The following is a 20,441-nucleotide window of genomic DNA, read 5'->3' as shown; positions in this document are numbered from 1 at the left end:
TTATCGAGTCATGTAGTGCTGTGTGCATAAAAACATAACATATGCCGTCCGCTGTGGCCGAGCGATTCTAGGCGCTTCAGTCCTTAACCACGCTGCTGCTACTGTCGCAGGTTCGAATCCTGCCTCGGGCATGGATGTGTGTGATGTACCTAGGTTAGTTAGGTTTAAGTAGTTCTATGTCTAGGTGACTAATGACTTCAGATGTTAAGTCCCATAGTGCTTAGAGCCATTTGAGCCATAACATACGTGAAAGGCAACAACAGAGCACGTATTTACACTTTTCGTCTTATCAGTCGGTGGGGCATTTGTCTGCGAAAGGTAAAACTTTCGGGTTCGAATCTCCAACTGACACACAATATTGATCTATCAGGAAGTTTTAAAATTATTCTGCAGAATTAACCTTATTTCGAAGTAGAGGGGTAACTCCCCGATAGGCCCAATACACCACCTGACGCTCTCCGGCCGCTGGGTCACTCTCTCCTTAATGGCGTGGTTTGTGCCTCATGTAAGTGTATCACTGTCAAAGGAACAACTGAGGTCTAGCAGAAGTTATAGTCTGTCAAAAACTAATTAATAAATCCTATTAAGCAGTCGATGTCAACGTTTTGGCCACCGTGTGTAGCTTACAGCAAGTATATAAATATAGTATATAAATAGTCGTATTTTTACAGCACAGTATTTACTGACCACCAAAAACTAATACTACGAGTAAATGGATCACTATATCTGGGAAAATTTACTGTCCACAAGAAAATAAGCGAAACCAAAAGAAGTGGCGCTTGAAGTTCCGGAAGTTCAACAACTATCACAGGCTCTAATCAGGTTCAGAGTTCACTTCGCGACACAAGCCAGGGCAGCGCAGGTATTCCGAGGAGATGTTGCATATCACGCGCAGATGAGCATTGCTGACAATGTCCATGGCAGTAAAGCAGGACCGAGACTGACCGAAAATGCCGTTCATGGGGTGGCGTAGCTGATACGACTGGTCCAAGAGAAACTGTCTGCACTCAGCTGCCAAGATCAGTAATGGAAATTCATCACTTCCAGTGCGTGACGAAGTTCAAACACTTTGTTTACGTCTGCATCTACCTCTCTTTTAATTATTATTCTTTAGCTATGGCTGTCATTATTGTAACTAATTCAGTGAATCGAATATCTGCTACCGAAACAGCATTCTTACATACACGCAGTGTAAAAAAAAAAATGTTTTCTCTGTTTTAGAGTCTTAACAGGAGCTAAAAAGAAACGTTGTTTTGATGTGTCAGAAGTCACAGGTTCGGCGTTTCCCCTTAAGGTGCCATTCAAGGTTTTTACGCTAGTGAAGTTCAGAGGTGGCGTTGAAACTGCTGGCTGTCCGTTTGGCTGAAGTAGTAGCCATTATTTCTAAAAGTGCTGGTTGTTTTCAGCGTCTTAGACCATCATTAGCATGCAGATACCAACTGTTCATTAATGCAAATGGACGATATTCAGCAACAACTAGAAACAACATTCATTACACGGCAGTATGAACACGGCCCCTGAACATGAATAGCATCAAAAGTTTCATATACCCTTACCAGGAAACGGTGCACCCATGACATTTTTCTCACATAAAAATGTGTTTATCCTTATCTACACTCCTGGAAATTGAAATAAGAACACCGTGAATTCATTGTCCCAGGAAGGGGAAACTTTATTGACACATTCCTGGGGTCAGATACATCACATGATCACACTGACAGAACCACAGGCACACAGACACAGGCAACAGAGCATGCACAATGTCGGCACTAGTACAGTGTATATCCACCTTTCGCAGCAATGCAGGCTGCTATTCTCCCATGGAGACGATCGTAGAGATGCTGGATGTAGTCCTGTGGAACGGCTTGCCATGCCATTTCCACCTGGCGCCTCAGTTGGACCAGCGTTCGTGCTGGACGTGCAGACCGCGTGAGACGACGCTTCATCCAGTCCCAAACATGCTCAATGGGGGACAGATCCGGAGATCTTGCTGGCCAGGGTAGTTGACTTACACCTTCTAGAGCACGTTGGGTGGCACGGGATACATGCGGACGTGCATTGTCCTGTTGGAACAGCAAGTTCCCTTGCCGGTCTAGGAATGGTAGAACGATGGGTTCGATGACGGTTTGGATGTACCGTGCACTATTCAGTGTCCCCTCGACGATCACCAATGGTGTACGGCCAGTGTAGGAGATCGCTCCCCACACCATGATGCCGGGTGTTGGCCCTGTGTGCCTCGGTCGTATGCAGTCCTGAATGTGGCGCTCACCTGCACGGCGCCAAACACGCATACGACCATCATTGGCACCAAGGCAGAAGCGACTCTCATCGCTGAAGACGACACGTCTCCATTCGTCCCTCCATTCACGCCTGTAGCGACACCACTGGAGGCGGGCTGCACGATGTTGGGGTGTGAGCGGAAGACGGCCTAACGGTGTGCGGGACCGTAGCCCAGCTTCATGGAGACGGTTGCGAATGGTCCTCGCCGATACCCCAGGAGCAACAGTGTCCCTAATTTGCTGGGAAGTGGCGGTGCGGTCCCCTAGGGCACTGCGTAGGATCCTACGGTCTTGGCGTGCATCCGTGCGGCGCTGCGGTCCGGTCCAAGGTCGACGGGCACGTGCACCTTCCGCCGACCACTGGCGACAACATCGATGTACTGTGGAGACCTCACGCCCCACGTGTTGAGCAATTCGGCGGTACGTCCACCCGGCCTCCCGCATGCCCACTATACACCCTCGCTCAAAGTCCGTCAACTGCACATACGGTTCACGTCCACACTGCCGCGGCATGCTACCAGTGTTAAAGACTGCGATGGAGCTCCGTATGCCACGGCAAACTGGCTGACACTGACGGCGGCGATGCACAAATGCTGCGCAGCTAGCGCCATTCGACGGCCAACACTGCGGTTCCTGGTGTGTCCGCTGTGCCGTGCGTGTGATCATTGCTTGTACAGCCCTCTCGCAGTGTCCGGAGCAAGTATGGTGGGTCTGACACACCGGTGTCAATGTGTTCTTTTTTCCATTTCCAGGAGTGTATTTTAAACGCTCAAAAATTTTATATACGTAGTTACTATACTTCCTCACCATATTACTCACATAGGTTATTATACTACCCTAGTGTGAGCCGCTGAAGCTCTACTTTGTTGCCCATGTTTCGGATGTTTATGTTTACAGAGCAAATTTTGTTGGTAGAACTGGAGTCTGCGATGCTCGCGCTCCAAGCGACAGTCGTATAGTAACATAAGAATGACGTGATATAAACTGAGAGTTTACTATTTTTGATGCTGTTACTTCCATTTTTTCCACTTACTAAAGGTGGTGACGATTTTTGCAATACGAATTGGAAAATGCAATGGAAGTAATTACCCGTCTACTGTTAATGTCAACATACAATAATAAAAGCTCAGTGTAACGTAATATTTATGGTTCACAGTCGCAGAATCGTAATCATGTCACCGAAAAAGTTGTAAGATGAGTTTGAGTTCGAAAAGTATTACGACTACATTAGCATATTGGCACATACTTACTGATGCTTTGCACCGATTGTGGTGCATTTCAAAAATTTCTTTGCGGTGATTCAGACTCATTTTAAAACATTCAAAGCAAGGGACGCTTTTTACATTCCTGGAATTAGTTGCTACGTCTTCTTATAATCCCCTTTTCCCTAGTCTCTGCTTCCACACCTTGTGTCTACCTGTCGTGTTTATCTATTATGCTTTTCTGAGGTCAAAAAGTATACATACAGGATGTTTTTTTTAACTTTACGCAACTAAATATCTCAAAAACGAAGAATCATACGAAAAAAAGTTCTGAGTGAAAACTTAATATTGTTTCCATCGGGATGCTTGACATCGGCGAGTCCCCTCGTCTCTCATGATCGGCGTGTTTGAATTCGATGGCTCCCCTTGCCTCACACCACAACTGTAATTCACAATAAATGCTCAAACTGACGATCTTCCATTTAGATTAATTAATTCGTGCTTGGAAAGCATGTCCACAGCTTAAAAACACTGTGAATTACAATTATGTTGAAAGGCAAAGGGACAGCGAAATCAAGCACTTCAGTGGTGAATGAAAGGTGATTTACTGGTATCAAGAATTCCAATGGGAACAGCAAACTATTACATCCACGTCGCTGTTCCTGGATCACGCAAAACGTAGTTTCTAACCTGACACTGAAATGGTTAACCATATTGTACGGTACAATCATATTTGCAGCACTTAAGCAAATTTTGAACATGAACATCAACCGTTAGGACGCAAAAGGCTACATTTACCTAGCAAATGAAATGTATAATCAAATGCGTTTGTTTGAGTAAGCCGAACGTCGTTTTTGGTGAATAATCCCAATACACAGGCAAAATTTAGGGGACGGGGAGGGAGAAGTTTCCATCTGAAAACATGAAGTTGCAATTTTGTCATATGATTGCATGAAGGAAACCGTGGCTGTTGTTTGAAGACAAATGTTGATGGTGTTGGGACAGCAACCAGCCACAAATTTACTTTCAGTTCCTTTACTCAAAGGGTACCGTTACCGGTTTCGAATCGTTGTGACTCATCCTCGGACGGTTTACACGCTTTCTTTATGACATGTGGTGTGTTTTTTTCTTGAAAGCATGTGTATTTCTCATTACCTGGCGAGGTAAGCTTAATGCAATTTTGTCATATGATGACATGATGGAGACCGTGGCTGTTGTTTGAAGACAAATGTTGATGGTGTTGGGACATTAAGTTGACCCCGCACACGCAGGAGGTGTGGTTAGGAGATGGCCACTTGTAGCAACGACAGAAGTCCCCTTCACTACTATTAACCTTTCATCTAAAACATTGTTTTCGTACGACGCATCGTTTTCGAGATATTTATCAGTCTCAGTTTAAAACCAACTACATGTATATCTTGAAGATTATCTTTCCCAGTGTGGTGTCACCGCCAGACACCACACTTGCTAGGTGGTAGCCTTTAAATCGGCCGCGGTCCGTTAGTATACGTCGGACCCGCGTGTCTCCACTATCAGTGATTGCAGACCGAGCGCCGCCACACGGCAGGTCTAATCTAGAGAGACTCCCTAGCACTCGCCCCAGTTGTACGGCCGACTTTGCTAGCGATGGTTCACTGTCTACATACGCTCTCATTTGCAGAGACGACAGTTTAGCATAGCCTTCAGCTACGTCATTTGCTACGACCTAGCAAGGCGCCATATTCAGTTACTATAATGACTATCTTCAAGATATTCTGAACAGATAATATTGTGAATCATGTACCGTCAAGAGCGACGTTCATCATTAATGGATTAAAGTTAAGTATCAAACTAATTATGTCCGCTTTCTGAATTCTCATTCCTTGTCATGTTCCAGATCTCACGTCAGTATAGTTCTTCCCTCCTCACGCCAGCCTGCGTGAGCTAAAACGCGTGCATTTCGACCTCCTCTCGTAAGACGGTGTTGGCTCTTCTGCTAACACAAAACCCAGTTTTAACACTTAATCCTCCAACATGTCCACCAGTGACGTTTATTTCTTATTTTGTGGATATCTTAAATTCACAGCTAGTAATTTACATTTGGCACAAATTGCAATTCTTGTGCTTTTTCGTCTGCCACTGTTCTATCATCAGTTAATCGTATTGTGCTAGTTTTACGTCCTTCGTAAACGACAACTGTCCACGTGGTGCCATCAAAGCTCCTACGCGACACGCCGCTCTACACTCCACTCATCCAAATCCAAACGAAGCTGCTTCAGTGTATAGTGCCACAATAAACTTCGAAGTACGACCTCATTTACATTGGGAAGGTGCTTCTCCACTCCATGTACACAATTGTTCCGCAGAGTGTTTACACGTGCCAGCCACTGGGAGGTGCCGCAGTAGCGCAGTTGCAGAAAAACTGTAGGAGTTTCGTGGGTCATTATCTTGGTACTCTGATAGAACTTTCAAGTGCTTTTACAAAACCCCTCCTTCAGAAACGGTATATCGGCCACTAGATAAGCTACATACAATTCCAGGCGTCCGACTTTCGTGGCTAGCAGTCACGTGGTCTAGTCACTGCTAGAGATGGGAAAAACTGTTCTTTTCAGAGATTGGATCAGAACTGTTCACTCCCTGAAATGAATTAGCTCTTTCTCATGACTCACCACTCATTTACAATAGAAAATAAATGGAAGGCACATTGCCCTTTAAACTTGGTTTATTCCAGTACTATACCTGTATTTTGATCTTATTTGATCCTATTTTGAAGTAACACAGATAATGAGTGAGAATTTTGTATTGTTTATTGAAATTTCCACGATATGACAAAGTTTTTGATTATTGATTTATTTTGCACTATCGTGGTTTTTTGGGTGATCGAAAAATGTTGTAACTTGAGATTTACATTAACAATATATTTGGCTATAATGTATTAAAATTTCATTAACCTCATACAAATACATCGCAAGCCATATATTTTTAAAGTGAACGTTTCCTTCCGAAGACGCCTAAAATCGCAAAATCCGTACCAGAATAAGAAAAAAATATATAAATTTGACTGTAAAACGAAAGTGCTGCATATAGCCTTACACAGAATAAAACAAGGAAAATATTGGTGTGTCACATTTTGCGATACGTTTATCGGTTCGCTCGTAATTAAAGCGTAAATTCGAATGTCCATAATAAAAATCCTATGGTAAGAGGAGTCATCAGGAACCTAATCTAATCAGTTTAAACAAATAAAAATAAAATAAAAACGATTGATGTATACATAACATAATAATGTAATATACATAGCGGTATTACTACGAAGAACAATATCCAGTGGGGACGAACTCCGATGCAGAGGCGCTGAGTCGAGCAGTTCGAGCCGCGAGCTGTATTACTGCATGAGCTGAGACCGCAGAGACCAGAGTGACACCTGAGTCGCTTTGCTCAACGCTCTCGCTAGAGTCGAGACGGTGGGGTGAGCGTTGAGCGGGCGAGTTCCGAGGGTGGGGGGAGCGGTGAACTCACCCGCTCCGAGACAAATCGTCCGTTCCCTTGCGAGCAGGTTTTTGCAAGTAGTTCCTATGTTATCCGCTAGGTGGCTCTCTGTCCTGTTGCTCGCATCAACTGCCCAGAGGGCAGGACGTGCGACTGAAACGATCGCCGACAGAGTGCGATGCGAAGTGCGCCAGACACTGCACACGGCAGACGACGCACAGAGACGGCACGGCATATGTGAAACACAAAATCCAATGGGGCACTGCACAATGCAGGCAGGCAAGGTAGAAGCAGGGCAGAGGCCGGCGCTGGCTGTGTTGTGTGGCGTGCACTGTACTCTGACCAGCAGAGGCGCTGCTGATATGCTCCGTCTCTCTCTCTCTCTCTCTCTCTGCCGTGGGAAACGTTTGGAGCTACCGTTCTTTTTTTCTGAATCACTGATTGTTCACTCCTTTGAAAGATTCAACTCTATGAATTAGTTCAAGAGCGGATCCCCCATCTCTAGTCACTGCAGGCTTGAGGAGGGAAGGGAGGGGGCGAGGGGGCGGGGTCCCTAAACCTATGATGTTCATAGTCTCCACCATCCTTGTCCAGTACTTTTAAAGAAATGAGAGAATGTAATGTTCTGCCGAACTGCTGAAGCTACATAATCGCCTCCTCACCTCAGTATCACGAAGTCCAGGTCCAGGTAGAGGCCACCGTACTTCCAGAGCGCGACGAGCCGCATGACGTCAGAGGCGTGGTGGACGGGCCACCTGCTGGCGGCGAGATTGCCGTTCTCTATGAGTGGACCGTAGAGCGGCGTGTCTCGCAGGAACTCTGCCAGCACCACGTGGACAGCTGTGGCTCCGGCCGGCAGCCACGTGTCCGATGTGGGTGCTTCACACGTGTGCAGCACGTAGATGGGTCGTCCAGGGTTATGCCGCACCGCAGACTCCACAGCGCACGCCTGCCGCGGGCGCAGTCCCATCCACGGCAGGTCCTGAAACGTACAGTGCAAGGAGCTCTGTGCAAATAATAACGAACAGAGGCCCTTCACCCCTAAGGTTAGGGCCTTAATTCCGTCCGGGCTGCTAATTTCGTTCCCGTAGTTACTTCCGGTTTCCTCATTTGGTAACTAACATTCAGCTGCTTGAGAATGCGTCTCCTCCTTCCACTGTCTTGTTAAAAGTCTGCTAGGTGCAGCACGTTTAGCTTCCGTCTACGAGAAATCCTCTTTTATGCTGATGTGTTGCAGTGCAGCTTTAGTCCAGGCATGAGAACGGATTTGTATTCCAGTATAGGGTTGTAGTTCGGTCATGTGTTGTAGATGGCGGTAAGTAATCTCTGGACTCAAAGATTTGGCCTGTGTCACTGTAGCTGCCACTACAATAAATCACGATCACTCCAGTCCATGACTACCCCAGTGACACTGGTGCAGCAAGCGTAATAGATCGTTAGAACAGAAAAAACAGTTTTGGTTACTCAAGACAGAAACATGTAATCTTCACATGTGACGCGTTTCACCTTTTCTAGGTCTCATCGGACAATCGATAACATTTTGCCAATCGTAACCGAGACGTCGAATCCAATTAAATCAGTCCCAGAGGGGGAGGTAACGATTAACAAGCTAGAGCCCTGCCTTCGTAGCGAAGATATCGGCACTCGAGGATATAGAAAAAGCATGTACAGTAACGCGACTGCAGTTACTAAGTGCTGCAAAAAGAAAAGCTAGAGGAAGCGACAATGGGTTAAAATATGGCTTCGAAGGCGTTCTACACGCAGCCATATTAACAAGCTCAGATAAAATGCAGGAGAGTCAGATGACTATTGCAGTACCTTAAGGGTGAACTACGAATCTTTATACGAATTGGTGAACAACGTTACACGTTATGTGCCCAAAAAACAGATATTGTTCATATAATGTTTGGGCGACAATCCTAGAAGCGAATTATAAATATGGAAGATGTAAAATACATTATTGTAGAGGATCGCTAGGTATGCCGTTATACTGGGTGGTCCCTTGATCGTGACTGGGCCAAATATCTCATGAAATAAGCGTCAAACGAAAAAATTACAAAGAACGAAACTTGTCTAGCTTGAAGGGGGAAAGCAGATGGCGCTATGGTTGCCCGCTAGATGGCACTGCCATAGCTCAAACATAAGGCTCACAATTTTAGACGAACAGTTGGTAACAGGTAGGTTTTTTTAAATTAAAATACAGAACGTAGGTACATTTGAACATTTTATTTCGGTTGTTCCAATGCGATACATGTACCTTTGTGAACTTATCAATTCTGAGAACGAATGTTGTTACTGCGTGATTACCTGTAAATATCACATTAATGCAATAAATGCTCAAAATGATTTCCGTCAACCTCAATGCATTTGGCAATACGTGTAACGACATTCCTCTCAACAGCGATTAGTTCGTCTTCCGTAATGTTCGCACATGCAATGACAATGCGCTGACGCATGTTGTCAGGCGTTGTCGGTGGATCACGATAGAAAATATCCTTCAACTTTCCCCACAGAAAGAAATTCGGGGACGTCAGATACGGTGAACGTTCTTCGACGACCAATCCACCTGTCATGAAATATGCTATTCAATACCGCTTCAAACGCACACGGCATCCATGATGTTGGAAGTACATCGCCATTCTGCCATGCAGTGAAATATCTTATAGTAACATCGGTAGAACATTACGTAGGAAACCAGCATACACTGCACCATTTAGATTGCCATCGATAAAATGGGGGCCAATTATCCTTCCTCCGCCGGCCGTTGTCGCTACGGTCGCAGGTTCAAATCCTGCCTCGGGCATGGATGTGTGTGATGTCCTTAGGTTAGTTAGGTTTAAGTAGTTCTAAGCTCTAGGGGACTGATGAACTCAGTTGTTAAGTCCCATAGTGCTCAGAGTCATTTGAACCAATTTTATCCTTCCTCCCATAATGCGGCATCATACATTAACCTGCCAAGGTCGCTGATGTTCCACTTGTCGCAGCCATCGTGGGTTTTCCGTTGCCCATATTATACCGCTGTTGGTGAATGACACTTCGCCTCTAAATAGAACACGTGCAGAAAATCTGTCAACGTCCCGTAATTTCTCTTGTGCCCAGTGGCAGAACTGTACACGACGTTCAAAGTCGTCGCCATGCAATTCCTGGTGCATAGAAATATGGTACGGGTGCAATCGATGTTGATGTAGCATTCTCAACACCGACGTTCTTGAGATTCCCGATTCTCGCGCAATTTGTCTGCTACTGATGTGAGGATTAGCCGCGACAACAGCTAAAACACCTACTTGGGCATCATCATTTGTTGCAGGTCGTGGTTGACGTTTCACATGTGGATGAACACTTCCTGTTTCCTTAACTAACGGAACTATCGGGCGAACGGTCCGGACACTTTGATGATGTCGTCCAGGATACCGAGCAGCATACATAGCACACGCCCATTGGGCATTTTGATCAAAATAGCCATTATCAACACGATATCGACCTTTTCCGCAATTGGTAAACGGTCCATTTTAACACGGGTAATTACGTACTACTCGAATATATAATGACAATTGTCAATTTTAAAAAAAGGCAGCTGATATCAGTTTGACCTATGGCAGCGCCATCTAGCGGGCCAACCATAGCGCCATCTGGTTTCCCCCTTCAAACTAGATGAGTTTCGTTCTTTGTAGTTTTTTCGTTTGATACTTATTTCGTGAGATATTTGGCCTGGTCACTATCAATGGGCCACCCTGTATATTTCTGCAATACATAATTCATGCTTCTGAAACGGATAAATAAGCAGTGGCAGTGTTATTTCCCCGCACTTAAACACTTTCGTCTTATATTTCTACGGCTGATTACCGTTAAGTGTAAAATTTATAATCAAACTATTCTCCTCACTGCACTTCAGCTGAGATTCCTGTCATATGTCTTTTCTGATGTATTTATATTCACATGGTGTCGCTGTATGACTTTGTTAAACGTCCGAAAATCAGGAAGATGCGTAATACCAGCCCTTACAAGGAACATTATATTGCGTATCACATTAAGCGAGTGTCAATATTTTTAAAGCTCTGCAGTTTCTTTCAGTATTCTTCGCAGACCATCAGTACCGTTCTCATACCATTAATATTATTGCGAAATAGTGTTCCGCAATAAATATTGAGCCTCAGAAGGTCCATTCTGACGCTATCTCTAAGCCCAGTGATACGCAGAAGTGATTCTCGTCGTCAAAGGACAGTACATCATCTCTGAATCAGTCGTATTGCCCTGACTGTCGGTTTTGGACATTAAGGTACAATAGTGGAGTCAAAGATAAGCAGCATATGAATAACGTACGTTTTCCTTTTCTTTCGAGAGTACTTTTTCTTCGCACATGTCTACATCTCTTCCGCGAGTTTAAAGTACTTTGATTTCAGTTGCATCATTTTCTCAACTGTAGTCACCAATTCGTAGAATTACGCGAAGTGCAAACGTAGGACATAAGGGGAAAACCTGGATATCAAATTGTCAACTGCAAGTCGTCTTGAACCAAACTCGAGAAAAATCCGGATATCTCACCTTATCGTTCCCGTTTCCGAAATGTTCGCATAGTAAATTACTTTTATTTCCGTCAATGGACACAAAACTTTTTTTCCTTAGACTTCCGGTTTCGGTCAGCACGGTCAGCAATGATCATCTTCAGAGCTGTTTTACAACGCATCCCAATATAATAAAGGCACAGTCACACGATCACAAAACATACACACGATGCCTCTACGACTTTATTTTATATGGATGTGTTATAAAACAGATCTGAAGATATAGATGGACTATTACATAGAAGATAGCAACAACCACCCAATTTTTATAATGCTATTTCTTTATCATCTTCAGACCGCTAGTTCACGTTAAGATAAATTTTATATCAGCTTTCGCTTTTCGTTTTCCGAACTGATGAAATTTCCTTGCTTTGGTGGTGCCCTACAGCCTAAACAAGATCTGAGACAATGTCTTTTTAACTGTAATTGTGCATCACGACGATTTTAAGTGATGTAAACAAATTATTAAAGGGAAGATGTTTCGGTTACTTACGATGAAAAATGCGCACCATTATGTTCCAGTGCAGATTGCTTGTGATCTTGCAGCATCGAAAACTGTATGATGTACTTTTTTTATGTATATATAGGCACATAATCACTAAGAAGTTTCACCACATGGAACTATGTGTGCAGAGATGGCGATACTACAGCCATAACAATGCCACAGACTTCCAGTCTCCAATCTCCGGGAACAGACTCCTTTCGTAACTCCTGACGGCCTCTATTAATTCAGAGTTATGTCATCTGGCTATGTGTTGCTCCAACCATCTTCGAACGTGGGATAGGCAACCTGCTTCGATATTTTAAACGGACGACGTGTCTTCGCTATCAGGATAATGTTATAGCTTATCGAAGATATACCAAGAACATCTAAGCAGACTGACAACCATGATGAAGTGAGCTCAGATTGCATTTCTCCACCTAATCCGAATTGCCCAAGGAACAAAAATAGTGAGACACAAAGTGAATGCTGATGGAATCCGTCCTGATCCAGATAAAATATGAGTAGTCAGAGATTTTACGACTTTTAGTCACTATCATGATGTGAGATGTGTACCAACAGTGTGCTCGCAATATAGGCGATACATAAAGGACTTCCGTGCCCTTGCAGAAGCTATTGCAGGGAGACATAAAAATTTTCTGCATCGAGGCACAAGACAAATACTTCCTTGTCTTTAATTTCATGGAGAAATTGACCCTCTTCTAAATTTTTTCGGATGAATCATGTTAATTCACAAAATAGTCGTTATTGGAGTTCTTAGAAGCCTAAGGAAATGTACGAGGCTCCCCTGCATTGTCAAAATATTGGAGTGTGGTGCAGTATTAGCGGAGAGAGACTAATAGGCCCTAGTCTTTCCCAGGAAACAGTTATCAGTGAGAGATATGTGGAAAACATTTTGCACCCTTTTTCTGCCAATTGACTAAAGGAGAACTTGCTTTCGTGACCGCTCAACAGGTGTCTGCTACGGCACATACAGCCAACTTATCATTACAAGAAATTCATGATGTGTTTCAAAATAGAATTATCACTAATAATATAAGGCCTCCTTGCTCCCCATTTAAAGCCCCTGTACTTTTACCTTTGGGAGGCACTGAAAGAGAAAGTGTACAAATCAAATGCACACACTTTAGATGAACTTAAAACTAACATTCGTCACGAAATTTCCACCACTTCTCAGAGGGAACTGCAGAGTGTAATCTCCTAAGCAGGTGGCTGAAATGCTTGAACAACGAAGGGAAGGAGTTCCAGTATCTCCTTGCTTAATATACTTTTAAGTATGAGGGCTTATGTATTTTAGAAATTACTTACATCTCAAGCTGTGCTATATTTACTGGGGACCTCCTGCCAGTCATACCTTGGTCACAGCAACTGCCTTAGCCAGGCTGCCGCATGCCAAACAAAGCGGTTGCACTAGCGATTGATCACCCTGTAAAACCACTAGTTGCCGTTTTGTATTTCATAAAACGCTATAGGCTGAATACATATTGCCTACAATACCAGTTCGGTATCCGTTTTTACTGTAGAATGTGATCATCTAACGTTTAATTTTACTTCCTGTTTCTTTATCAGTCACCGTATCCAAATGTGAACTGGAAATTAAAGTGATGGTCTCCTTGGCTTTGGGCTTGTTGACCGTGGTTCCGTCTTGGCAGTATGTAGAAACAAATGTAAAGCACTACTCTTTTTATTTTTAAGATTGAAATTTGTCCCACATCTCAAGGGTCTCAACGAAAAATAACCTACGATTTTTCTGGTGCATATCTGATGTAAACTTAATGAAAGGATGATACGTGGAAATCTAAATAAGTGTAGCAAATATAGTACCAGGTATCTCTGAGATAGACGAAGATTTTTAGTGAGAAGTAATTTTTAAATAATGTGATAAGCTGAAATTAAATTTTAATGAATAGTTAGAAGAAAAATTATTTTGCTCAGAAGTAGTAAAACTAACACAATGGTTCACATTGACTCCCATAGATGTGGTTTAGCTCTCAAACCTATAATAATGCACCATTAACAACGTCGACTATTTATTGGAGAAACATACTTCCTGACACAGTAGGTTGAATGGGATACGGGTTCTGTGGCTCATGTTGCTCTCTAGTTTACCGAGAAGAAAAGGTTTTGACACCAGTCAGAACACGAAGACCAACAGAGTGTCAAAGCATTGAGAATGAAAGGGTACTGATGATAGTTGAGTTATTTTAGAACATTTGAAGAATACTACTCAACTCTGGTTCATTAGACCACTTTTTACGTATTACAAATTGGAACAAGAGTTTTATTGATATCTTCGTTTCCACTCTGGCCTGCAGTGCATTATTACAAACTTTCTCCACAATACTGTCGACAGACATTTACTTCAGATCGTTAACAAATCTACTCAAAATCTGAAGTTGATATACCCTCACGCCAAACGGCAAAAACCAATGTGTGAAACACTCAGACCGTCAGAATATTCCCTTGACAGTTATTTGTTCGATTTAATATCAGTGATAAATTTTCATTAACTAATTATCGACAGATGTACCTTCTCTGCAACTGACATTTGCTGATATTATAGCACTACACATCATTCGAAAGACTCTCCTGTCGCCGGAAATTTTAGTTACTCCTAACGTTTGGTCAATTGCAATTTTCTGTCTAATTACCATGTTTTCTTGTTTTGCTCTCTTCCGTGACTTGATTAAAAATCTTTCATAAGCACCAAGAGACATCGGTTTTCACTGACCCAACTAACATGAAATATGTCTTTCTTTTTTCAGCTCTTGACGTATCCATTTTTTCCTTTGCTAGTTTCTTTTACTGTGTCCGTTAGTAAAATGGCAGCAAACTCTTAACCGTTTTCGACGTCTTGGCTTACGTAATTCGAGTGTCTAAACGAAAAAACTGACATAGCTACTGATGGTGTGATGATGGTGTCATTAGATTATGTTTATTGTTAATAAACAATGACCATGTGGAGGTGACTTATGTACTGGCGGTGTAGGGAAAGAGGTGGACACGACGGCTTGAAGGCGGAGGTTTGAGGACACCACCAGCTCAAGAAAGGCGTTCCCCCCTATAGAGAGATGGATGCCCAAATAACCTGACACAGGGGGTGCCCGCATATCTCCGGCAAACCTTGGTGTCCGAATATCTCTGTGACCGTACTTCTCCAGCATTCTAAAGGACAGGGCCTTCTTAGTTATAATTATTACACTAATACTTTGTTTCCAAACGTAACGCCGAGGTATATCTCGTTGACAGTCTAAATTCATACTCAGTCATGAATAACTAGATCAACGTTAGTCGAAAATCCGTTTTTCAGAGTTGATAGCAAACAAGCTGTTATTGTAATCTGTCTTTGAATACGGTGAAATTTATTAAATAAGACCCTCATCAGTTATACCCTACGGAAAAATTCAGTTTCACAGTTATTCCCTGGCTTCAGATCACATTTTCATATTGTGCCATTGTTGCTACACCAAAAACAAAAGATACCATCGATATTATCGTAATGTATGTGAAATTCATTATGTCACCATTCACGATTGTACGCCAGCAAGTAGGAATTTGTTTTGAAATGGGACGGTGTCAGTTTTTTATCGTCATTACAACCTTCATCATTCTACAAAGACTTTCCACTGTCCTCTCATAAATTATAAAGTATAATGTCTACAAACATAAAAGAATTCCTACAGCTGAAATTACAGAACTACTTGATCTCTCAGAATTAGAAGTAAAACATAATTATTTTAAATTTAATTGTAGAACATGTGTGGAACTAATGGTCTAACCATGGGCTGTAGCTTATCCAGCTTTTTAGCATAGCATTTTGTTTCCATAGATACTAGAACCTGAAGTTCTTTTCGCTATCCTCTGACTAAAAGTATTCTGTGTTACTATATATACGTGGATGACACAGTATTGCTTTCGCAGGTAACAGAAGAAGACATTAACAATATATGCAAGCTGTTCAGTTCCCAACATGAGAACATTCAAAATGACAATAAGCTTCTTCTGTCCCAATATTAGCAATAGAGATAACAGACATTCCATTGATGCATACAGGAAACCTGCCTCCACACAAACTGTTACTTTCCAGATCCATGTTATAGAGAGTGATCAAATTATAGTCACGTTCAGTAGATTTTAAATGTGAGATAAACACTGTTACCAAATTGCGTAAAGTAATGGGTACGCTTCACACAAAATACATTTCCTTTATCAAAAATTGTGGAAAAGAGTTGCACAATGGTTACAACAATACACACCATTGATGGTTACAAGAATATAAAGAAGTATGGAATTTTGTTGATGACTTGTCCTATAAAATAGCAAACATTTTCAAACAATTCAGTATAAATACTAGATACGTAAAAATTTATCATTTCAGACACTAAACAAACCAAAAGACAAGTTAGCAGCTCCGAAGTGTGTAAGATGAATTGCCACAAGTACTACCATTTCTACTCAGGCCGAAGTGGCAGGAGTGTTACAGGCAGGTTTAACGAAAATCTTGCAGAATTTGACTTTTGAAAACCAAACAAACCAGTAGGAGCTGCCCACTTGCTTGGAACTCAACATATTTCTGACATTATTCAAAACGAACCATCGATCCTACACATATAAAACAAAAGCCAAAAACCGGGCATCCTGGAGACTTTAAAATTTTTGACGTAAACTTGCGCTGCCAAACCACATATTAAACAAAAAACAGACGTCAGAATTCTCAATATTGTCGAGTAATTTGGGTTTACTCTTATTTTAGCTTATCTTCTTTTGCTCCTTTAAAAATTAACTAATTACAAAAAATTATGTACGAACACGTTCATTATTTCTCTTAGTAATTAGAGTGCAGTCCATTTACTCCCACATATCAGGTGTATAGATAAGATCTACCTTGTTGTTGTTGTGGTCTTCAGTCCTGAGACTGGTTTGATGCAGCTCTCCATGCTACTCTATCCTGTGCAATCTTCTTCATCTCCCAGTACCTACTGCAGCCTACATCCTTCTGAATCTGCTTAGTCTATTCATCTCTTGGTCTCCCTCTACGATTTTTACCCTCCACACTGCCCTCCAATGCTAAATTTGTGATCCCTTGATGCCTCAAAACATGTCCTACCAACCGATCCTTTCTTCTAGTCAAGTTGTGCCACAAACTTCTCTTCTCCCCAATCCTATTCAATACCTTCTCATTAGTTACGTGATCTACCCACCTTATCTACAGCATTCTTCTGTAGCACCACATTTCGAAAGCTTCTATTCTCTTCTTGTCCAAACTACACTCCTGGAAATGGAAAAAAGAACACATTGACACCGGTGTGTCAGACCCACCATACTTGCTCCGGACACTGCGAGAGGGCTGTACAAGCAATGATCACACGCACGGCACAGCGGACACACCAGGAACCGCGGTGTTGGCCGTCGAATGGCGCTAGCTGCGCAGCATTTGTGCACCGCCGCCGTCAGTGTCAGCCAGTTTGCCGTGGCATACGGAGCTCCATCGCAGTCTTTAACACTGGTAGCATGCCGCGACAGCGTGGACGTGAACCGTATGTGCAGTTGACGGACTTTGAGCGAGGGCGTATAGTGGGCATGCGGGAGGCCGGGTGGACGTACCGCCGAATTGCTCAACACGTGGGGCGTGAGGTCTCCACAGTACATCGATGTTGTCGCCAGTGGTCGGCGGAAGGTGCACGTGCCCGTCCACCTGGGACCGGACCGCAGCGACGCACGGATGCACGCCAAGACCGTAGGATCCTACGCAGTGCCGTAGGGGACCGCACCGCCACTTCCCAGCAAATTAGGGACACTGTTGCTCCTGGGGTATCGGCGAGGACCATTCGCAACCGTCTCCATGAATCTGGGCTACGGTCCCGCACACCGTTAGGCCGTCTTCCGCTCACGCCCCAACATCGTGCAGCCCGCCTCCAGTGGTGTCGCGACAGGCGTGAATGGAGATGAGAGTCGCTTCTGCCTTGGTGCCAATGATGGTCGTATGCGTGTTTGGCGCCGTGCAGGTGAGCGCCACAATCAGGACTGCATACGACCGAGGCACACATGGCCAACACCCGGCATCATGGTGTGGGGAGCGATCTCCTACACTGGCCGTACACCACTGGTGATCGTCGAGGGGACACTGAATAGTGCATGGTACATCCAAACCGTCATCGAACCCATCGTTCTACCATTCCTAGACCGGCAAGGGAACTTGCTGTTCCAACAGGACAATGCACGTACGCATGTATCCCGTGCCACCCAACGTGCTCTAGAAGGTGTAAGTCAACTATCCTGGCCAGCAAGATCTCCGGATCTGTCCCCCATTGAGCATGTTTGGGACTGGATGAAGCGTCGTCTCACGCGGTCTGCACGTCCAGCACGAACGCTGGTCCAACTGAGGCGCCAGGTGGAAATGGCATGGCAAGCCGTTCCACAGGACTACATCCAGCATCTCTACGATCGTCTCCATGGGAGAATAGCAGCCTGCATTGCTGCGAAAGGTGGATATACACTGTACTAGTGCCGACATTGTGCATGCTCTGTTGCCTGTGTCTATGTGCCTGTGGTTCTGTCAGTGTGATCATGTATCTGACCCCAGGAATGTGTCAATAAAGTTTCCCCTTCCTGGGACAATGAATTCACGGTGTTCTTATTTCAATTTCCAGGAGTGTAGTTATCGTCCATGTTTCACTTCCATACATGGCTACACTCCATACAAATACTTTCAGAAACGACTTCCTGACACTTAAATCTATACCCGACGTTAACAAATTTCTCTTCTTCAGAAACGCTTTCCTTGCCATTGCCAGTCTACATTTTATATCCTCTCTACTTCGACCATCATCAGTTATTTTACTCCCTAAATAGCAAAACTCCTTTACTACTTTAAGTGTCTCATTTCCTAATCTAATTCCCTCAGCATCAACCGATTTAATTTGACTACATTTCATTATCCTCGTTTTGCTTTTGTTGATGTTCATCTTATATCCTCCTTTCAAGACACTGTCCATTCCGTTCAACTGCTCTTCCAAGTCCTTTGCTGTCTCTGACAGAATTACAATGTCATCGGCAAACCTCAAAATTTTTACTTCTTCTCCATGAATTTTAATACCTACTCCGAATTTTTCTTTTGTTTCCTTTACTGCTTGCTCAATATACAGATTGAATAACATCTGGGAGAGGCTACAACCCTGTCTCACTCCTTTCCCAACCACTGCTTCCCTTTCATGCCCCTCGACTCTTATAACTGCCATCTGGTTTCTGTACAAATTGTAAAGAGCCTTTCGCTCCCTGTATTTTACCACTGCCACCTTCAGAATTTCAAAGAGAGGATTCCAGTTAACATTGTAAAAAGCTTTCTCTAAGTCTACAAATGCTATAAACGTAGGTTTGCCTTTTCTTAATCTTTCTTCTAAGATAAGTCGTAAGGTTAGTATTGCCTCACGTGTTCCAACATTTCTACGGAATCCAAACTGATCTTCCCCGAGGTCCGCTTCTACCAGTTTTTCCATTCGTCTTTAAAGAATTCGCGTTAGTATTTTGCAGCTGTGACTTATTAAACTGATAGTTCGGTAATTTTCACATCTGTCAACACCTGCTTTCTTTGGGATTGGAATTATTATATTCTTCTTGAAGTCTGGGGGTATTTCGCCTGTCTCATACATCTTGCTCACCAGATGGTAGAGTTTTGCCATGACTGGCTCTCCCAAGGTCATCAGTAGTTCTAATGGAATGTTGTCTACTCCCGGGGCCTTGTTTCGACTCAGGTCTTTCAGTGCTCTGTCAAACTCTTCACGCAGTATCTTATCTCCCATTTCGTCTTCGTCTACATCCTCTTCCATTTCCATAATACTGTCCTCAAGTACATCGCCCTTGTATAAACCCTCTATATACCCCTTCCACCTTTCTGCCTTCCCCTCTTTGCTTAGAACTGGGTTGCCATCTGAGCTCTTGATATTCATACAAGTGGTTCTCTTCTCTCCAAAGGTCTCTTTAATTTTCCTGTAGGCAGTATCTATCTTACCCCTAGTGAGACAAGCCTCTATATCCTTACATTTGTCCTCTAGCCATCCCTGCTTAGCCATTTTGCACTTCCTGTCGATCTCATTTTTGAGACGTTTGTATTTTCTTTTTGCCTGCTTCATTTACTGCATTTTTATATTTTCTCCTTTCATCAATTAAATTCAATATTTCTTCTGTTACCCAAGGATTTCTATTAGCCCTCGCCTTTTTACCTACTTGATCGTCTGCTGCCTTCACTACTTCATCCCTCAGAGCTACCCATTCTTCTTCTACTGTATTTCTTCCCCCCAATCCTGTCAATTGTTCCCTTATGCTCTCCCTGAAACTCTCTACAACCTCTGGTTCTTTCAGTTTATCCAGGTCCCATCTCCTTAAGTTCCCACCTTTTTGCAGTTTCTTCAGTTTCAATCTGCAGTTCATA

At 43.3% G+C, this 20,441-nt stretch overlaps 1 protein-coding gene across 3 annotated transcripts in view; it reads right to left on the bottom strand.

Moving 5' to 3' along the window:
• Positions 1-20,441, bottom strand: part of LOC126237246 (lactosylceramide 4-alpha-galactosyltransferase-like) — a 111,799-nt gene that overhangs the window by 31,975 nt on the left and 59,383 nt on the right. For all 3 annotated transcript variants that reach the window (XM_049947158.1, XM_049947157.1, XM_049947159.1), the window contains one exon: positions 7,612-7,931. In XM_049947158.1, the coding sequence (XP_049803115.1) occupies positions 7,612-7,931 (320 nt within the window). The remainder of the gene's footprint in view (positions 1-7,611; positions 7,932-20,441) is intronic.

The sequence above is a fragment of the Schistocerca nitens genome, chromosome 2 (genome assembly GCF_023898315.1).
Source record: "Schistocerca nitens isolate TAMUIC-IGC-003100 chromosome 2, iqSchNite1.1, whole genome shotgun sequence".
In the NCBI taxonomy this organism is placed as follows: Eukaryota; Metazoa; Arthropoda; class Insecta; order Orthoptera; family Acrididae; genus Schistocerca; species Schistocerca nitens.
This window is presented reverse-complemented; position numbering and strand designations above follow the sequence as displayed.